The sequence below is a fragment of the Microcebus murinus genome, chromosome 11, assembly GCF_040939455.1.
Source record: "Microcebus murinus isolate Inina chromosome 11, M.murinus_Inina_mat1.0, whole genome shotgun sequence".
Classification (NCBI taxonomy): Eukaryota; Metazoa; Chordata; class Mammalia; order Primates; family Cheirogaleidae; genus Microcebus; species Microcebus murinus.
Window position 1 is genome coordinate 31218986 of NC_134114.1, and position 16693 is coordinate 31235678.

The window sequence follows — 16693 nt, forward strand, 5'->3', positions numbered from 1 at the left end:
TCATTGCATCATTAAGACCTTTTCCTTTCAAGAAATGTTTTCTTTCCTCTCTTCCCTAGTGAGTTTCCCCAAATGCGAGTTACCATGTTGCCAGTAACACAGAGGCAGGACATTCTAATTGACACTGGTGTCAATGCTGCTTCATGATGTCCTATAATAAGTCTTTGGGGTCCCCATTTGAGTCTTATTTGAATCTCAATTTTTTTTTTTTTTTACTTTACTCTAGCATGGGTATGTGCCGAGCCTACAAGCTTATTCACTTTTTCTCAGCAAAGGATGTGAACATGCTCCAAGCAGCAATGCCTTGGAGAAAACTTCATCACACACAAAATCCCATTTCTGCTACATAAAGAGTGTAAATATCATCTTCCTGGGACTCAACAATTTGCTTCAATTTGTACATCAGGCAAGGCAGATGTCTGTGGTTAGATACAGCTTGCAGACTTCCTGAATTTTTTCTGAAATGCATGCTTCACAGTCCTGTGTGTATGAGGTTAATGTACAGGGGTAAGGGAACTGAAATGTAGAGATACTTGGAAATCTAATTTTAGCAAATGAGCCCTATTTTCTGCTTCACTAAATCTTTTCACCAGAATTACTAAAAAGTAGTAAAATGTACTGATCTAAGGGTGTGATTTTGCTGTACTTATGTGTGAGGCACATCCATTCTGCAGAGTAGTCACACGAAATGTTTGCCCAGTCCTCACGTTGGCATTCCACATCTCCTCGCCTCCAGGTCCTGTCGGGTAAACATCTGAAGTACTGGTATCCAACAGTTTTGAATCCAGCCAGGCATGCAATTTCAACTTCTTCTCCGACCGAGTAGAGTTTCTTTTCATTCTAGAATTAAACCAGAAACCAGCAAATTATCAGTGCTGTAAATAATGCTGTCTAAACACCTCAAGGTCATCTGGATTCTTTCTAATCCATCACTTCTGTATCTACTCAGTCACAGAGACTTCTGAATTACTATATCTAAGCATCTCCTGAAGTTCTCTCCTTCCTTTGCCTTCATCACTGTCTTTGTTTATGGTATTTGTTTTCTCTTATCAGGACAACTTTCTAATTGGTCACTTTTCTAACCCATCTTCCATATTGTTGCTCTAAATTGATTATATATATATATATATATATATATATATATATATATATTTTAGTTAAAAACTTGCTCCCCACTATATATGAGCTGGCTTACTATTGCTAGAATAAACTATATACTCACCATGTAGTGCCTAGAAACTGAATAAATAACATATCTTACATATAAAGCAAACATATGCAGTTGCTATTGTGATGGACTGCAAATCATTTAATGTTACTGAATCCCTAGTAACCCATGGGTTATTATATATTTTTGCAATTAATGGATCGTACAACTACTGCCGTGTGAGGGGCTAAAATTTTCAAGATAAAATGGGCCTTGTAATTCTCAGTTTAGAATATTAGCTTTAACTATTTTACTATCCAACCTCTTGCCATTTTCTCCCATAAAACCTGTGTTCTAGCAAAACAAAGCCACCTGCCACCCATTGAACATCTTCTCTTTCATGACTCCTGTGTCTTCAGGTGGCTGTTTCCCATACCCTCAGCACCTTCTCTCTTCCTTCTTTCAAGACCCAGCTCAGATTGAACAGCCTCTGCAAATCTCCTTGACTTCTCCAGCATCACCCTTTCAGCCCTGGGGGAAACTTGTATAAAGCTCTATTTTTATAGTGTTTATCATCTTTATCCGCCCCCCCCTGAAACTTGAATGGCAATTCCGCAACAAGATCTCTGTCTCACAAATCTTTACGCAGGCCTTAACCACTCTTTGCTGAAAGTCTGAAAAACACTATCCTTCTTAAGGAAATGATAACACAATTTTTTTTTTTTTTTTGCGGGAGGGAGAAAAGCACCCACCAAGATTTGACTAAGAGGTTATTCTCTGAAGATTGAAGTTGGGAACTTTGAGGAAGGTGAAAGCTCAATTGTGAACTTTTGTTATTACTTGGCCACATGATTAAATTTGTCTCCTAGAAGATTCTTAATTTCCTGAATACAAAAATACAATTGTACTTTCGATTATTTACTGGTATGGCTTTGTTTCCAAGGGAAATGGACTGATTAATAGTACTAATGATTTGGCTGTTTTATTTAAAGGCTGCACATTTTTTCTTGCATTCCTCCTGAAATAAACTATTGCCTAAAATATTTGTTTCTATTTCTGTTATGAAGGTATAACCTGTAAGCATATGTTGCAATCATCAAGCTTAGACCAACACATCTGCCAGACTGACTGAACAAAGAAACCTTGCCAAAAATTACTGTTCTTTATAGGCGTTGGATTTGTTTCTGGTCATTGGACAAATAACCTCAGTGCAATGACATCATTGCTCTAGCCTGGAATTAGGCATATCTGCCTCTGTAGGAATCTAAACAAGAGTTATTTTGCTGCTAGAAATTCCAGAAGAGGATTATTAGGAAAAGTTAAAATTATATTACTTTTGAGTAAAAGCTATTGGCAGATAGAGATCAGGTCTTTAATAAGAGCAAATTAAAACAAGGATTGAATTTATCCATGAAAATAGAAACATATAATCTAACTTTATAAAAGAGGATAGGAGAATAATGAATTACTGCTTAAAGTCTTTGTGTGTTTTTAAAATGAGAATGTCAATTTCAATGGTTTTTGTATGCAGCTGACATAAATAGATTAAAAGTTATTTAGGTCTCTAGATCTGACAATTTGTAATTTTGAGGATAATGTTCTAGGGAAGGGACCAGCAGGCTTTTTCTATGAAGGACCTGGATTGTCAGCTGTAGGCCATACAGTGTCTGTCACAAATACTGCCCTCTGTCATTGTTGCATGAAAGTAGCCATAGACAATACATTAATATAAACAAATAAATGTGGCTGAGTTCCAATAAAGCTTTATTTATTTATTTTTAAAGCAGCAGGTTGGATTTGACCTTTGGGCCATAGTTATCTGACCCTTGTTCTAAAGAATTCCCCAAAGTTCCCAAAGTGTGGCTCCTGAGCCAGCAACATCAATATTACCCAGGAACTTGTTAGATGTGAGCATTTCTGGGCCCCGCTCAAGATCTAGCAAATCAGAAACTCTGGAAGTGGGACCCAGAGATCTAAGTTTTAACAAGCCTCCCAGTGCATTTGAATTTGAGCACCTTAGTTCCAGAGCAAAGACTAAAATTACCTCCTTTTAATATATTTCCTCCCCTTAAACCTTTAGGCACGGCACCAAATACATGGGCAAAAAAGAAGTAAACATAGGAAAGGTACATTAGGCCAGACTATGTTCCAGAAATATTTATTTGCTGGCCTTGGAGATTCAGTGTTATTAATCTTTTATTATAAATATGATATAGCTGGGAAAAATAATTTAAAGCTGTTTTTGAGTTTAAGAAAGGTAAAATGAAATAGGGAGCATGATTTCTGTAATCAATTTTAAATATGTATCTCCTGGAAAATTTATATCTAAAGTCACAGATCTGTCTGAAAAAAGTATTCAGTTTTTTTTTTAATATTGTGGCTTAATGAAAAAAAGATGAAATGAACAGGTACATTAACATTGTTTTTACTATTTAAGAGTTCTACAGGTTTCTAACTTCATAAGACAATACAAACTGAATACCTTCTATGATTATAGCCAAGTCTAGTTTGCCTCTCTGATAACATGCCTTAGGGCATTAGTTTGCTCAGAATCAGAAATAAACAGCCAGATCTTAGGTGAAGATTCTTACAAGTCATCCAAACCTATATTATGCAGAAGTTCCATTCTTTCTTTACATAAATGTATCTTTATCATGTGAACTGAGTAGTACCAAGGAACACAGTCTACCTGCTAGCCTTTGGTCTAACAATCAGGGATGGAAATATCTCCAGGGAATTCAAGCATTCAGGCAAAGAATTCGGGCAAAGCATTTCTAAATATGATTTTGTACTTTTTAAGTCTACAGGAGATTATTAAAATAGGAAAACAGTAACTCTAATTAAAAGAAAATTCATACTCTTCAAATTTTTCTTTTTTTTTGAACTCTAAACTCAAAGTGATGATCATGATGCTTACCCGGATGAATCCATTTTCTGGAGGAACTGGCTGAAGACACCCTGAATCTGACTCTATCTCAGGAAGATCTACCTCTTTTATTTCTTCATCATCACTGACACATGGTTGTCCACTAAAAGGGAAGAATAAATATGTGTGTACATGCATATACACATATTTGCATGTGTATGCATATGTGTATACATATAAACATTACATACATATATGTATTAAGTAGAAAATATTACATACCGAGAAAGGCAAAGCAGTAGATCCAATGCCTCACTAATATGATGTGTTGGCACAAGTAAAATTCTAGTTATTTCTTTACTTAGCGGTAGGATAATAACTATGTGAACTCTCTACCTTAGTGGGGTTAGCGAACATTCTTTCTTCTTAACCAAACTTACTTGTTTTCCATGATTGAAAATGTGCAGTCTTCCTCTTGCCGCTTCTCCCCATTACAGGGTTTGCCTCCGTGTTGGGGGGAAGGGTTATTGCATTCTCGGGTTCTTGATCTCTTATAAGTAGCACCACACATGCTCCAGGAAGACCAGCACCCCCAGTTTCCATCTATTGCATCTGCAACAGAGGAAAACCCACCCATGGGTCATGGTGCAGCTGAGAGAATTTGGGCTTTAAAGCCAGGCCAACCTGGTTTTCTCACTTTTTAGTTGTGTGACCTCCTCTGTAGAATATTCTAGGGTTATTGTGAGGAGTAAAAGAAATTACCCTGGAAGGGGCCTGATACATTGCCTGATTTTCCTCTCTTATTCTCATAGCCTGCATAAAATGGCAACCATTATGGATCATTTTCAAATGTCACAAGCATTTGTGTGTATGTACATGCACACGTGTGTGTAAATATGAACATCTTCTGAATAGAATATATATCAAATTGCATTTTTTAAGGTCAGTGAAATATATTCTCATTCCCAAGCCTCATCCTCTTTCTAAAGAGGATTTGAGGAAACTATGCACACTTAGTCCTGTATGAAAACTTTGGTTGTGACTTAATTTATCTTTTATTACAAACCCATCCTCATTCTACATTACAATACAGAACAGGCTTATAATATTAATAACAGAATCATATATTTTATCTCATAGTATGTTTTATTTTATTTTATTGATTTTTATATTACAGGCATTGTGCTGGGTAGATTCCCATTTTGTGGATGAACAGATTGAGGCATAGGGAGGTTAGATAACTTTCCCAAGGTCACGGAGCTAGTAGGTCACAGCTGGGATGCATACATTTTGCAGGCTATTTTCCTTGTGAGTTTGCACTAGGTTGAAGTTGCTCATAGAAGTTTTATTTTGTTTTAATTGACCAATTAAAAATATTCTTTGGGAGGGAGAAGGTGCCTACCTCACAATAGATTACTGATACTTACTGGATTTGTAATCTGGAGACCGTCTCTCACAGTTCTCGCCATAGGTGCCGCTCCGGCACACGCACAGACATTCGGTCCCTGAGAGTGTGGGACGGCCGTTATTAGGGCATGGGGCACACTGGCAAGGGTCAAACTTGGCTGCATATTCCCGAAAAGCTTTCCTAAGGTTGTTCCGCTTTGTCACTGCACAGGGGATGTTCCTCACCAAGTCCACGATGGGAGCAAGCTAAGAGCAGATGATAAAGAGGAGGTCCTGTTACATTCCCTTTGGCAATATATGTTGCCATTACTGCCCAATTCTCATGGAATGAGAGGCAAGGTCTGGAACATTCCACGACTCAAAGGGACTATAGTAGAATACAGTGTAGCTGCCTGTTGAACTGGTAGAGAAAAGCTGGCAGGTGTGGTATATCTAGAACTTACCTTCCCTGCAATTCTGTGAAAGATACCACATGTGAAGTGTCTTTCACTTGGATTATGAAGCATCAAATGCACACATCAAAGTACTGATATAGGTGACCAAAATTAGGCAGCTCATTAATGTTCTGCTAAAACCTCATTAAGTTTGATTCGAGGAAAAAAAATCTAGAGAGGCAGAAGAGAGGTTTTCCATGTTCTTTATTTTTTCGAGGACATTTTTGGCTTTCAGTGGAGTCAGATGAGAAAACATGGAGTGGGAGAAAATGGAGAAGTTAACTTGCTGGTAGAATGAATGGAAGAATTACAGTAGCAAATAATGGAGCTAATGATAAATCAGGGTTCATTTCATTAACATTGTAAAACCTCAAAGAAATGACCATCTAGTGCAATATGTGACTCACTAGTGCCTAGAGGGAGCTGGGTCTCATTTTTCTACCATAACCTGTAGAGCTTGATACATTTTCATGTTGCATGTAAACAATTCCATTTTTATAAGGATTGAACTTCTTTATCTTCATTTAAATACAATGAATATAACAGCTTTTTCAAAGGCCTATTGAAAAATGTGGTTATGTTTTAGGCAAAACTGGTTCTAAATGGCATACAACTGATATGTGGGCAAAGTATTCCATAAATAATAAAAAATCACCTTTTTATGTAATTACAAATAATACAAAACTGGTAAAATGAATGAATGGTGATAGAAAAAGGAGATCAAATAGGCCTTAAATCCCATTTATCCCACAGAGCTACAAATGAAGATTTAAGAGTACTCATCAAAGAGTTGTGAGAAAAATACAGAATCCATATTTATTGTATACATGGGAAGATGAAGAGTACTACTCAAGGCAAATTGGGTAGTTTTATTCACTAAATTCCCTTCCCTGGTATTTCATGCATGCTAGCAATTCTAAATACTGTACTACATAACGCTTGTTTGAATAGCAAAAGCAATAGATGTGCTATTTAACATTTACAAAAAGGTACATCGTGCAATGAATACTAAAGAAAGACATTTTCTTTATCATCTGAGAAGAAAATGAAAAAGAAATTATGTAATGTGCAATTTGGGCTTCTAGAAAATGACTTTAACTCTTTTACCTGGAATACTTTTTAATCTTACCTCAAAGTCAATCACAGCAGGATTTTCCTTCACTGATTCTAACCACTCAGAAAATACCTTCTCCTCTGGACCAGAATTTCCTTTCTCCCATGCCAAAGCTGCTGCATACTCACTCCTCCCACCTCGAACCAGGGATATGGCTTTCTCTGCTCCCTGCAAAAATGAACCTGAAAGATATTTAAAAAATTACCCATTTGATTTTAGTGCAAATCCATAAACACCCTGGGTTAAAAAACATCCTGTTTGTACAGGAGGGTGAAGTACATGGTACAGTATGTAGCTCCATTAAGTAAGCTAAGTGAAAAAGCAAGAGACACTCCTTCTTGACTGTAGGGAGTTTAATAATAGAAATGATAATAATGGTACCATTATTTATTAAGCATCTAGCATATGCCAGGTACTTTACACACATTATGTTATATAATTCCCATGACAACCCTGAGAAGTAGGTATTATTATAAACATGGACATTGAAGTTGAAAGTCATTTGTCTTGGAATGCATGGTTACTACAAGGCAGCCCTGGGATACAAATACGCCCAGTCTTGACTACTCTGCTCCGTACTCTTTAATGCCAAGCACTCAGCTTTTGATTTATATTATTAATACTATATATCTTGGACCTTTAAATAACATAAATCACATGGCTTCTGATTTTCAATCAATTGACTGATGATATACCAGAAACTTTCATATAGGGGAAAAACAAAATGATAGAATGCTTTTAAACTTAAAGACAGGGGCAAAAAGTACAACTATCAGAGAAAAAATTAAACCTCAGGTTAGGAGTTGGCACAATGTTTCTTTAGTGGCAATGGCATTTAATGTTAAACTACATAGCACAGATCTTTTACATAAATTTTCAAAACATTTCTCACTAACTAATGGTAATTTCAACTAGTGTGGGTAGAACTGAGTAACAGGAAATTACAGTGAGAAAGTCAAATGAAAAGGAGGCTAGTGATATGGCTACTAGTTAATGGCATCGATTTGGTGTCTATTTTGGATTAGCCATGGCCCTACTGTTAAGAAATTCTATCGTAAGATAGTCTAGAATGGTTAGAAGAATGGGTGAAATACTCTCCCTATGAAGAAAGTAGTATGGTTGTTTTCAAACTGAAGTGCACAAGAAAAAACAGAGGGTATAAGAAGAAAATTTTAGTATTTATTGTTCACATAAAAGTGGGAGAGAAATTAGTGTTTGCCAATGTGTCATATAGTGATTGGCAGTGGCTCTGTTACACTATTTCTATTTGGATTGATACCATGTATTTCACAAAAGGATTGACACTGGCAAGGATTATCTATGGTAGGCATAGGGTCCTAAAAAAGAGTTATAGTTAAGTTTATTTACTATTTCATTAGATAGTTTGAACAGAACTAACTCTTACAAGTGAACAAGTGGCTTAAAAAGATTCCAGAAAGAAAATGCAGATTGAACATGATGCCAATAAGAAGACAGAATGAATATTTATACTTCTTTTATAATAGTCTCACAAGCCACAACAAGAGATTAACACCAAAGCTGACCAAAAACATGTCAAAACTATCAAGGAGCTTTTATGAAATATGTATTTATCATTAAAAATGATAAAATACACTTTGTCCTAAGTGTATGCAGACACTACTGTCAGGAAGAAAATGAAAAATTCTATTTCTTTCATATAGGCTATTTTTTTTTGAAATTTTCTATATTTTCATATACTTTTTGTACCTAACATATTTTTAGAATAATGCATTTATACCATTTGTCAGTAAGTGTACATAACTTAGGGATATATCCTCAAAAATGTTAATGATATCACTACAGATTTGAATATATCAAAGTCCAGTGATATAACTGAACTAGCTCAGGGTTAGAAATACGGAAATCTACATTCCTGTGCATATTTTGTGCTCCACTGAGCTTTTATTTTAGGCAAATTGTCATAAATAAAAATTTGAGAATCTGCTATGTGCCAGGTACTAAAGACTGAAAGAAAAGTAAAATATGGTATTTGTATTTGAAAAACTTAGACTCTCAATTAGAAGAGTAAATAGGTACATAAATATGCTAGCAAGACTATGGAAAAATAAAAAGGGAAGAACAATGAAAAGGAAAGGAAGGAAGAGAGGAAGACAGAAAGGAAGAAAAAAAGAAATGAGAGAGAGAGAGAGGAAGGGGAAAATGGAAAGAAAAGGAAAGAAACAAAAAGATCAACAAAACAATCAGTTTTTGCTAAGTGTTACTCAGTGGTAAAATCAACTAATGATTCCTGAGATAGAAAAGTGAAAGAATCTGAGATCTTCGGCTGTTAGAGAGAGTGGCACTCTGAAAGGAAGACTCACATGGCCCAGAAAGCAAAGATAAGACTTATTGAGAAGATGATGGCCTTCCAAGCTGTGGGAGCATCACGGGCAAGGACCTGGAGTCCAGGGAATATGTGCCATGCTCTGGAGAGAATGCACAAGGGCATCAGTTAGTGGTGAAATTGAAGATTCACATGGGGAAGAGCAGCAGAATAGAGAGGATCCGGATGTAAAGCCAAGGAAATTGGATGTCATTCTCTAGGTTTAGAAAGAACTGCCATCTCTAGAAACAATGTAAGGTTTTGAGGTGGGGAGATGACATGATTCAGGAATCAGTGCCGTGTCAACTGAGTAGCAATGGGCGATTGAAAAGCAGTTTGCAGACTATTTCAACAGTCTCTGACTTTGATATGTCCTCCCATTCCTACAGGCTGAAAGCTATGAGTCCATATTTGGCATTTCCTTATCCTAATTCTTCTTTATCAACTAGGTTTTCTAAGTAGCCCTCATTCAGTCTAGTATTGTCTCACATTTTTAGTTAACATTTCTACTGAAGTATAAATAATCACACAAAGTATACAAATCATAAGTATACAGCTCAATCTTTTATAAAACGAACACCCATGTCATCACTGTCCACATCAAGAAACAGAATACTAGCAGCACCCAAAAGCCTCCTTCGTATCTTCATCCAGTCATTATCCCATCCCCAAATACAAACACCAATTTTATTATTATTGCTATGAATTAGTTTTGCCCAGTTTTGAACTTTATACATAAAATCATAAAATATGTACTCTCTTGTGCCTGTTTTTTTCCACTCAGCCTATGCTTATGAGATTCATCTATATTGTATATAGCAATAGTTAGTTCATATCATGATTTATCCATTTTACTCTTGGCAGACATTTGACTTCTATCCAGTTAATAAATAATACTGCTTTGAACATCCTTGTACATTACCTTTGCTGTGTATTTGTGCACTTTTCTGTGGGTACATATGCAGTATTCTTTCAATATTCATATGTTCATTGAAAGACATGCATTAAATATTTATAATGCACTAGCTGTGTTGCTAAATACTGAGGACATAAAGACCATGTCCTAGATTTGCTTACAATGGAGGAAATTGAGGGTAAACATAATACAATATGATGAGCGTTATGCTATATTGTGAATGCAGGTTGCAATGAGAATAAATAGGAGGCCACCTAACCCTAATTATGAATAACGATAGAGGTGGTAATCAGGAAAGGCTTCCTGGACTATCTGGCAAAAATTTTAATGTCAAGATTTGTTTCTTTAAAATAATTACATCTTTAGCATATTAAACACTTAAGCAATACAGAAAAACTCAGCCATCATTCCCCTGCTCAGTCTTAGTTTCATATGTTAAATGAATGCAGTTCTCATTGCCTCATCTTTGCCCACTGTTTTTTCATTCCTGACCTCTATTATCTATTAAATTAATATCTTGATATTACTTTTTGTGTTTTTACGCTTCCTTTATCTTTTCCATTCCTCTCATAATTGAAACTGCACTACAGGCTTTCTATATGTACAGCCTCAGACTAGAGAAAGCTTAGAGAAAAAGAGTCAAACTTTGTGTTTTGAACCCTCAAGTATACTTTTGTAAGTCTCACAGCAATCTTAGCTTTGAAGGCTATGGTTTCCAATGTCAAGGGCCAGGCTCTTGAGAGAGAATAAAGATTTTGAGTTCTTAATTCTTGAATTTAAATATCAAAAGACAAACCTGCTAGGATTCAGAATATAGAATTTATAACATCAACCATAGAATGATAAAGAATGTATAATAATATAAGAGAGCCATTTTCCTTCCCAAAAGGAGAAAAAATTTGAGTAGTTAGGAGAAGGAGGGATATTGGACATGTGACATATGGCTACTAAGATTTAGACTGGGTGGATTCTTCATTTCAGACCCAGGATTCTACCACTTTGGGCAGAGTTTTGGGAGGGATGGTTGTACAAGAGAAATTTGCTATAAACTCATATGAAGGGTCTGCAAAAAGTTCAGGAAAAATGTGTATTATGAAAAAAACCATGCATGGATTTCAAAAATTTTTTAGCACCAAAATAAACTCTTACTAACTTGTTATAACAGGATCTGTTTGAAACACTAAGAAGGGTAAGGCATCAGTTTGAAAAGAGCCCTATCAGAACAATGTGAATTCTGCTAAAATTGAGGCAAGAACCAACATTAAATTTATGGGGAAGCTAGAGTGGAAGACTAGTGAAATCATTGATGCTTTATAAAGAGTTTATGAGGACAACACTCCAAAGAAATCAGTTTACAAATAGATAACTCATTTTAAGATGGGAGTGAGAAAATGTTGAGGATGAAGCCACCAGCAGCAGGCCATCCACATCAATTTGCAAGGAAAAAAATTAATCTTGTTTGAGCCCTAATTGAAGAAGATTGATGATTTACAGCAGAAACAATAGCCAACAGCACAGATATCTCAACTGGTTCAGGTTACACAATTCTGATTGAAAAGTTAAAGTTGAGCAAACTTTCCACTTGATAGGTGCCAAAATTGTTCTCAGATTAACAGTAGACAAGAGCAGAGCATTCCGTGGAAATTTTAAACAAGTGGGATCAAGATCCTAAAGCATTTTTTCAAAGAATTATAACAGGAGATGAAACATGACTTTACCAATATGATCCTGAAGACAAACCACAATCGAAGCAATGGCTACCAAGAGGTGGAAGTGGTCCAGCCAGAGAAAAAGCAGACCAGACAAGAGCAAAGGTCATAGTAACAGTTTTTTTTTGGATGCTCAAGTCATTTTGCATGTTGACTTTCTGGAGGACCAAAAAATAGTAACATCTACTTATTATGAGAGTGTTTTGAGAAAGTTAGCTAACGATTTAGCAGAAAAACACTGGAGAAATCTTCAGCAGGTAATCCTTCTTCACCACAACAATATCTTGCTTATTTCTCTCATCAAACAAAGGCAATTTTGTGAAAGTTTCGATAGGAAATCATTATGCATCTACCTTTTAGTCCTGGTTTGGCTCCTTCTGAGTTCTTCTTGTTTTTTAATCTTAAAATATCTTTACATGGTACCTAATGTTCCTCAGTTCATAATGTAAAAAAGACTGCATTGACATGCTTAAATTCCCAGAACCCTCAGTTCTTTAGGGATGAACTAAATGGATGGTATCATCATTTACAAAAATGTCTTCAAATTGATGGAGGCTATGTTGAGAAATAAAGTTTATATTTTTTATTTTTATCTTTTAATTCCATTTTCCTTGAACTTTTAGAATTCCTCTTGCATGCATTTTATCTACCTCTTCTAAAGTAGTAGAATGGGAATTGTAAACCTTGTAGGGAATATTTTATAGCCAACATGGCATCCAAGCAAGTGGTCCCTTGGGTAGCCTTAAAGGCCCTCACACTTCACTATGATGCGCAGAAACAGGCAGGAGTTCCCTAAACCTTGAAGAAGGTGAGAAAATCTTGAGACAGGGTTGTAGACACAGAAGGACCTGCTGTTGGTTGGTATGAGAAAGATTCAAAGAGTATGGGCCTCATAACCAATGACAAGTCAGGTCCATGGATATGGGCAGTGGGTGCCAGTGCATAACAATGAGAACCAGAGGGGGGAAATGATTTCTTGGCTGAGGCCAGCAAAGGCAAGGGGCAACATGCTAACAAAAGTCTCATCTTTCCTCTGATGCTAAGATACTACCTGATCACCCTTCCCCACCATGTATGCATATGCATGCATGTGTTTACAACACACACACACACACACACACACACACACACACACACACACACACACACATTATCCTTGAGAAGCAGCAGTAGGAGAAGGGTGAGGGAATCCTGAGTTTGACAAAAATTGAAAAACTGAAACCCAGAATGATGACTGAATTACATTATATTGGCAACTTTATATCTTTCACCACTTAGAGGAAATATGGATTTGAGAGATATTATATTTCATTTTAGAGAAATAGAAAATATCCTAACTTTGAGCACCTGCATTATGCCAACTGTTATATATGTATTTTTTATTATTCATCTCTTTGCTGCTTGGATTTTACAGTTGAATAGTTTTTGTCAGTAAATGCTTAAGAATGTGTATTTTCAGAATTCTCTTATGTTTTGAGAATGTCTTCTTCGTGTTATCTTTACATATTTGTTTCCTCTTTCAGAAATTTGTAGACATTCCTTTATTATCTTGTTGTATTAAATTTTGTTATGGAGAAATCTGAAGCCAGCCTGATTTTTGTTATTATTGCTCTTTTAGGGTATGGTTGTTTTTTCAGTATAATACTTATAAAGTTTATTTTAAAAAATCTTTGGATTTAATAAATTAACCAGAATTTGTCTAGATGTTGCATATTTGAATAATATTTCTGACATATATAATCAAGAAAAATTTCTTGCTTTATTTCAGGGACATATTTTTATATAGTATTTTTTTTTTAAATATAGTTTTTCCATTTCATTTGTTGGAAACTCTAATTCAGGGACACTAATTGCTATGTATGAAATTATGTTTTTCTTCCATTTCCATTAAATTTTCTTTAATAATATCTGAATTTTTCTCTGTATTTGTTGTCATCACTTTAGATCTTTCTTATATGTAATTAATGTTATTAATTTTATTTTTAGACAATTATATTTTGTCCTTGCAGTGTCTAATTTATTTATAATATTAATGGTGATGTTTCTCAATATTTGCTTTTATACCTTAGCTGTGAAATCTCCCTTTTATTTAATTTTTGTATTTAATCTTTTTATCTCTGAGCTCTTGGCTTATTAAATTTATATGTTTAGTAAATTATTCTATTGCATGATAAACTAGTATAGTATCTGTATCTGTTTTTGATTTATATTACTAGGTTCTTTGTTTTGCATACTATGTTCCTTTTTGCCCTTTTTCTTTTTTTGCTATAATACAAAAGTACAATTGTCAAGCCAGTTCTTCTCATTTTGCTTTTGCTTAATATAGGCATCTATATGGAGACCATATATATGCTCTGATATTATGTTTAAAATTGTCTATTGATTATTATAGCAAATATTATATTTTTCTTTGTTCCTTGTCTGTCTTCCCTATGAGAATGTAAACTTCAAATTTGGGAGTTTCTGTGCTTTTGTTTCCCTTTGGTTCAAGCAGAATGAATAGTAATCAGTCAGGCAAAATAAGGGAATAAGAGAATTTTATAAAGAGGAAGGAGTTATTTATAATAGCAAGGCATAGGACAGAGCATGACTTGTTTAGAAGGCTGCATAACGTTTAGCTATACAGAGAGAGGCAGGAACTTATCCTCAAGGCCATGAGGAATCATGACATATTCGAAGTATGAAGCTTTCATGAATAAGATTTGCCATGAAGAAAATTCCTCTCACAGAAATGTGTAGTATAAACTGGAGGAAGACAAGACTAGAAGCAAGAAGACCAGTTAGGAGGCTTTTGTGATAACCTGGGCTGGAAATAATGAATGAAGTGTGTGCCCATAGAAATGAAGAGAGGGAGAAATTTGGAGTATTCAGGAGGTAGAGTGGATTATGCATGGTTACTCATTAGGTGTGGAGGCTAGAAAGAGTGCAGAACCAACGGTCAGGCTTCTGGCTTGGCTAACTTAGATGACAGCAATGCCATTCATCAAGACTGGGATTGCTAAAGGAGAGGGAAGGTGAAAGGAACCAATTGTTGCTGGTCACTACGTGAGGCTCCTTATAAACATCATGTTGTTTAATCTTCACAATAGTCCTATTAAGCTATAAACTACTCAACTGTTTGGAGTTTATAGTTGAGTAGATAGTGATGGGAACCACTGGCAGCAGGGAGAGAATATATGAAGTGCAGATGCCTAGAGACATTTAGTGGACGTAGGTGTCTGAAGCTCAGAAGGGATGGCTGGGTTGAGGATTAGGATGCAAGAGTAAAAGCCCATAGGCAGTGGAGTGGCTGACACTCTGGGAAGGAGTAAGATCCTTCTACAAAACTTAACTCCTATCTTCTTTCTTCAGTAGTTTTACTTGGGTTTTCTTTCTCTTTCTGTTTGTCAAAGTCTTGTGCTGCCTTAGCACATAGACCCAAAACAATTCTCTTCAAGAAACCTGATGAATTTTGATCTCAGGATTTCCTTCTACCTATTTTCTTCTGCCCATAATACTTTTATAGTCTTTTAAAAAACAAACGTCTCTTAGACCCTTATCAGTCTATATTTTTAATGGCTATTTATATGTGTCCTTACTTTGTAAGGCCTTTGATAGAAAGGCTTAGTTCACACCTATATTTACTTCGTAATGTCTAATATTGAGTTTTGCCCATGGGAAAAAAATCAATAAATAATTGTTCATTAAATTAAAAACATATGTATAAGATAAAGAGAACCTTAACCATTGGCAATGTTATTGTATTTGCAACCCCCACTCCCCCCCACCCCCCAGCCACAGGGCTCTGAGGCAGATAAATAAAATAAATGAAAAATTAAAAATAGCACAGTCATGTGCAATATGGTGCTTACATGACAGCCAGCCTCAGGGCACACTGGATAAGCTGCTAAGAGATAGCGGTGTTACCTTCATGTTTTTCTGATAGCTTGTTAGTAGTGCACCGGTGTTCCACTTTTTTTTTCTTAACAAAAAGAACACGTTTCTTTGTTTCAATCCGGATACAGGTTTTGGTTTCTTCCTCTGTTAAACCTAGGAAGTTGAGTACAAACAAAATTCACTGAAAATGCATGGTTAAGATCTCAAAGAGGAACCTGAGGCTCTGGTCATTTCTGGAGCCACAGATACTATATACCAGCCCCCTCTTCCTTAATATCCATAAACCTGAGTGATCAACAGCTTTATCTACAGATTCAATCCTGCACATAGCATGAGATAGTAAAAAACGGAAGAATATCTGTGAGTCCCACCGTCCCCCCACCCCCTTCAACGCTGACCCTGGGAAGCACATGCCGAGCTGCTGTGGCCCATCCCATGGGGATTGTGTTGGCCTGCCCTTTGTTGTCACTCCACACAATGGAGCTCTAGGCTGGTCCTTTGTACTGGCTACTGCCACTATGTAGCCCTGCAAATCAAGTGGTTACGACATGGTCTGATCTGTTTCCCACCAAAAGGCCTACTTTCTGGGCCACACTGATTCTGTGAGACCTGACTCCACGTTACTTGCTTCCCGTTCATCACCTTAGGTGCAAATCGTGTTGGCCATTCTCCTTCCCTGAGCACTCATTCTCATATGCCCCTGTGCCTCCTCTCCCTGACTCAGCTGCTCATTCTGCCCCTACCTCCAAAAGCTTTTTAGTTTAAACTCAGAAATTCTGACTTTCTGAACTAAGGAATATTTTCAATCTTTTATCTCATTATGTTAATTTAAGCCTGGACTTGATACTGTCTCCCTGGTTGTCTCCAGGGGAGGTTGACA

At 36.1% G+C, this 16693-nt stretch overlaps 1 protein-coding gene across 2 annotated transcripts in view; it reads right to left on the bottom strand.

The window, feature by feature from the left end:
* Positions 1-16693, bottom strand: part of C6 (complement C6) — a 71149-nt gene that overhangs the window by 14104 nt on the left and 40352 nt on the right. For both annotated transcript variants that reach the window (XM_012777779.3, XM_012777778.3), the window contains 6 exons: positions 15844-15966; positions 6984-7150; positions 5441-5666; positions 4454-4625; positions 4065-4176; positions 708-840 (listed from right to left, as the gene is read on the bottom strand). In XM_012777779.3, coding sequence (XP_012633233.2) covers positions 708-840; positions 4065-4176; positions 4454-4625; positions 5441-5666; positions 6984-7150; positions 15844-15966 — 933 coding nt within the window. The remainder of the gene's footprint in view (positions 1-707; positions 841-4064; positions 4177-4453; positions 4626-5440; positions 5667-6983; positions 7151-15843; positions 15967-16693) is intronic.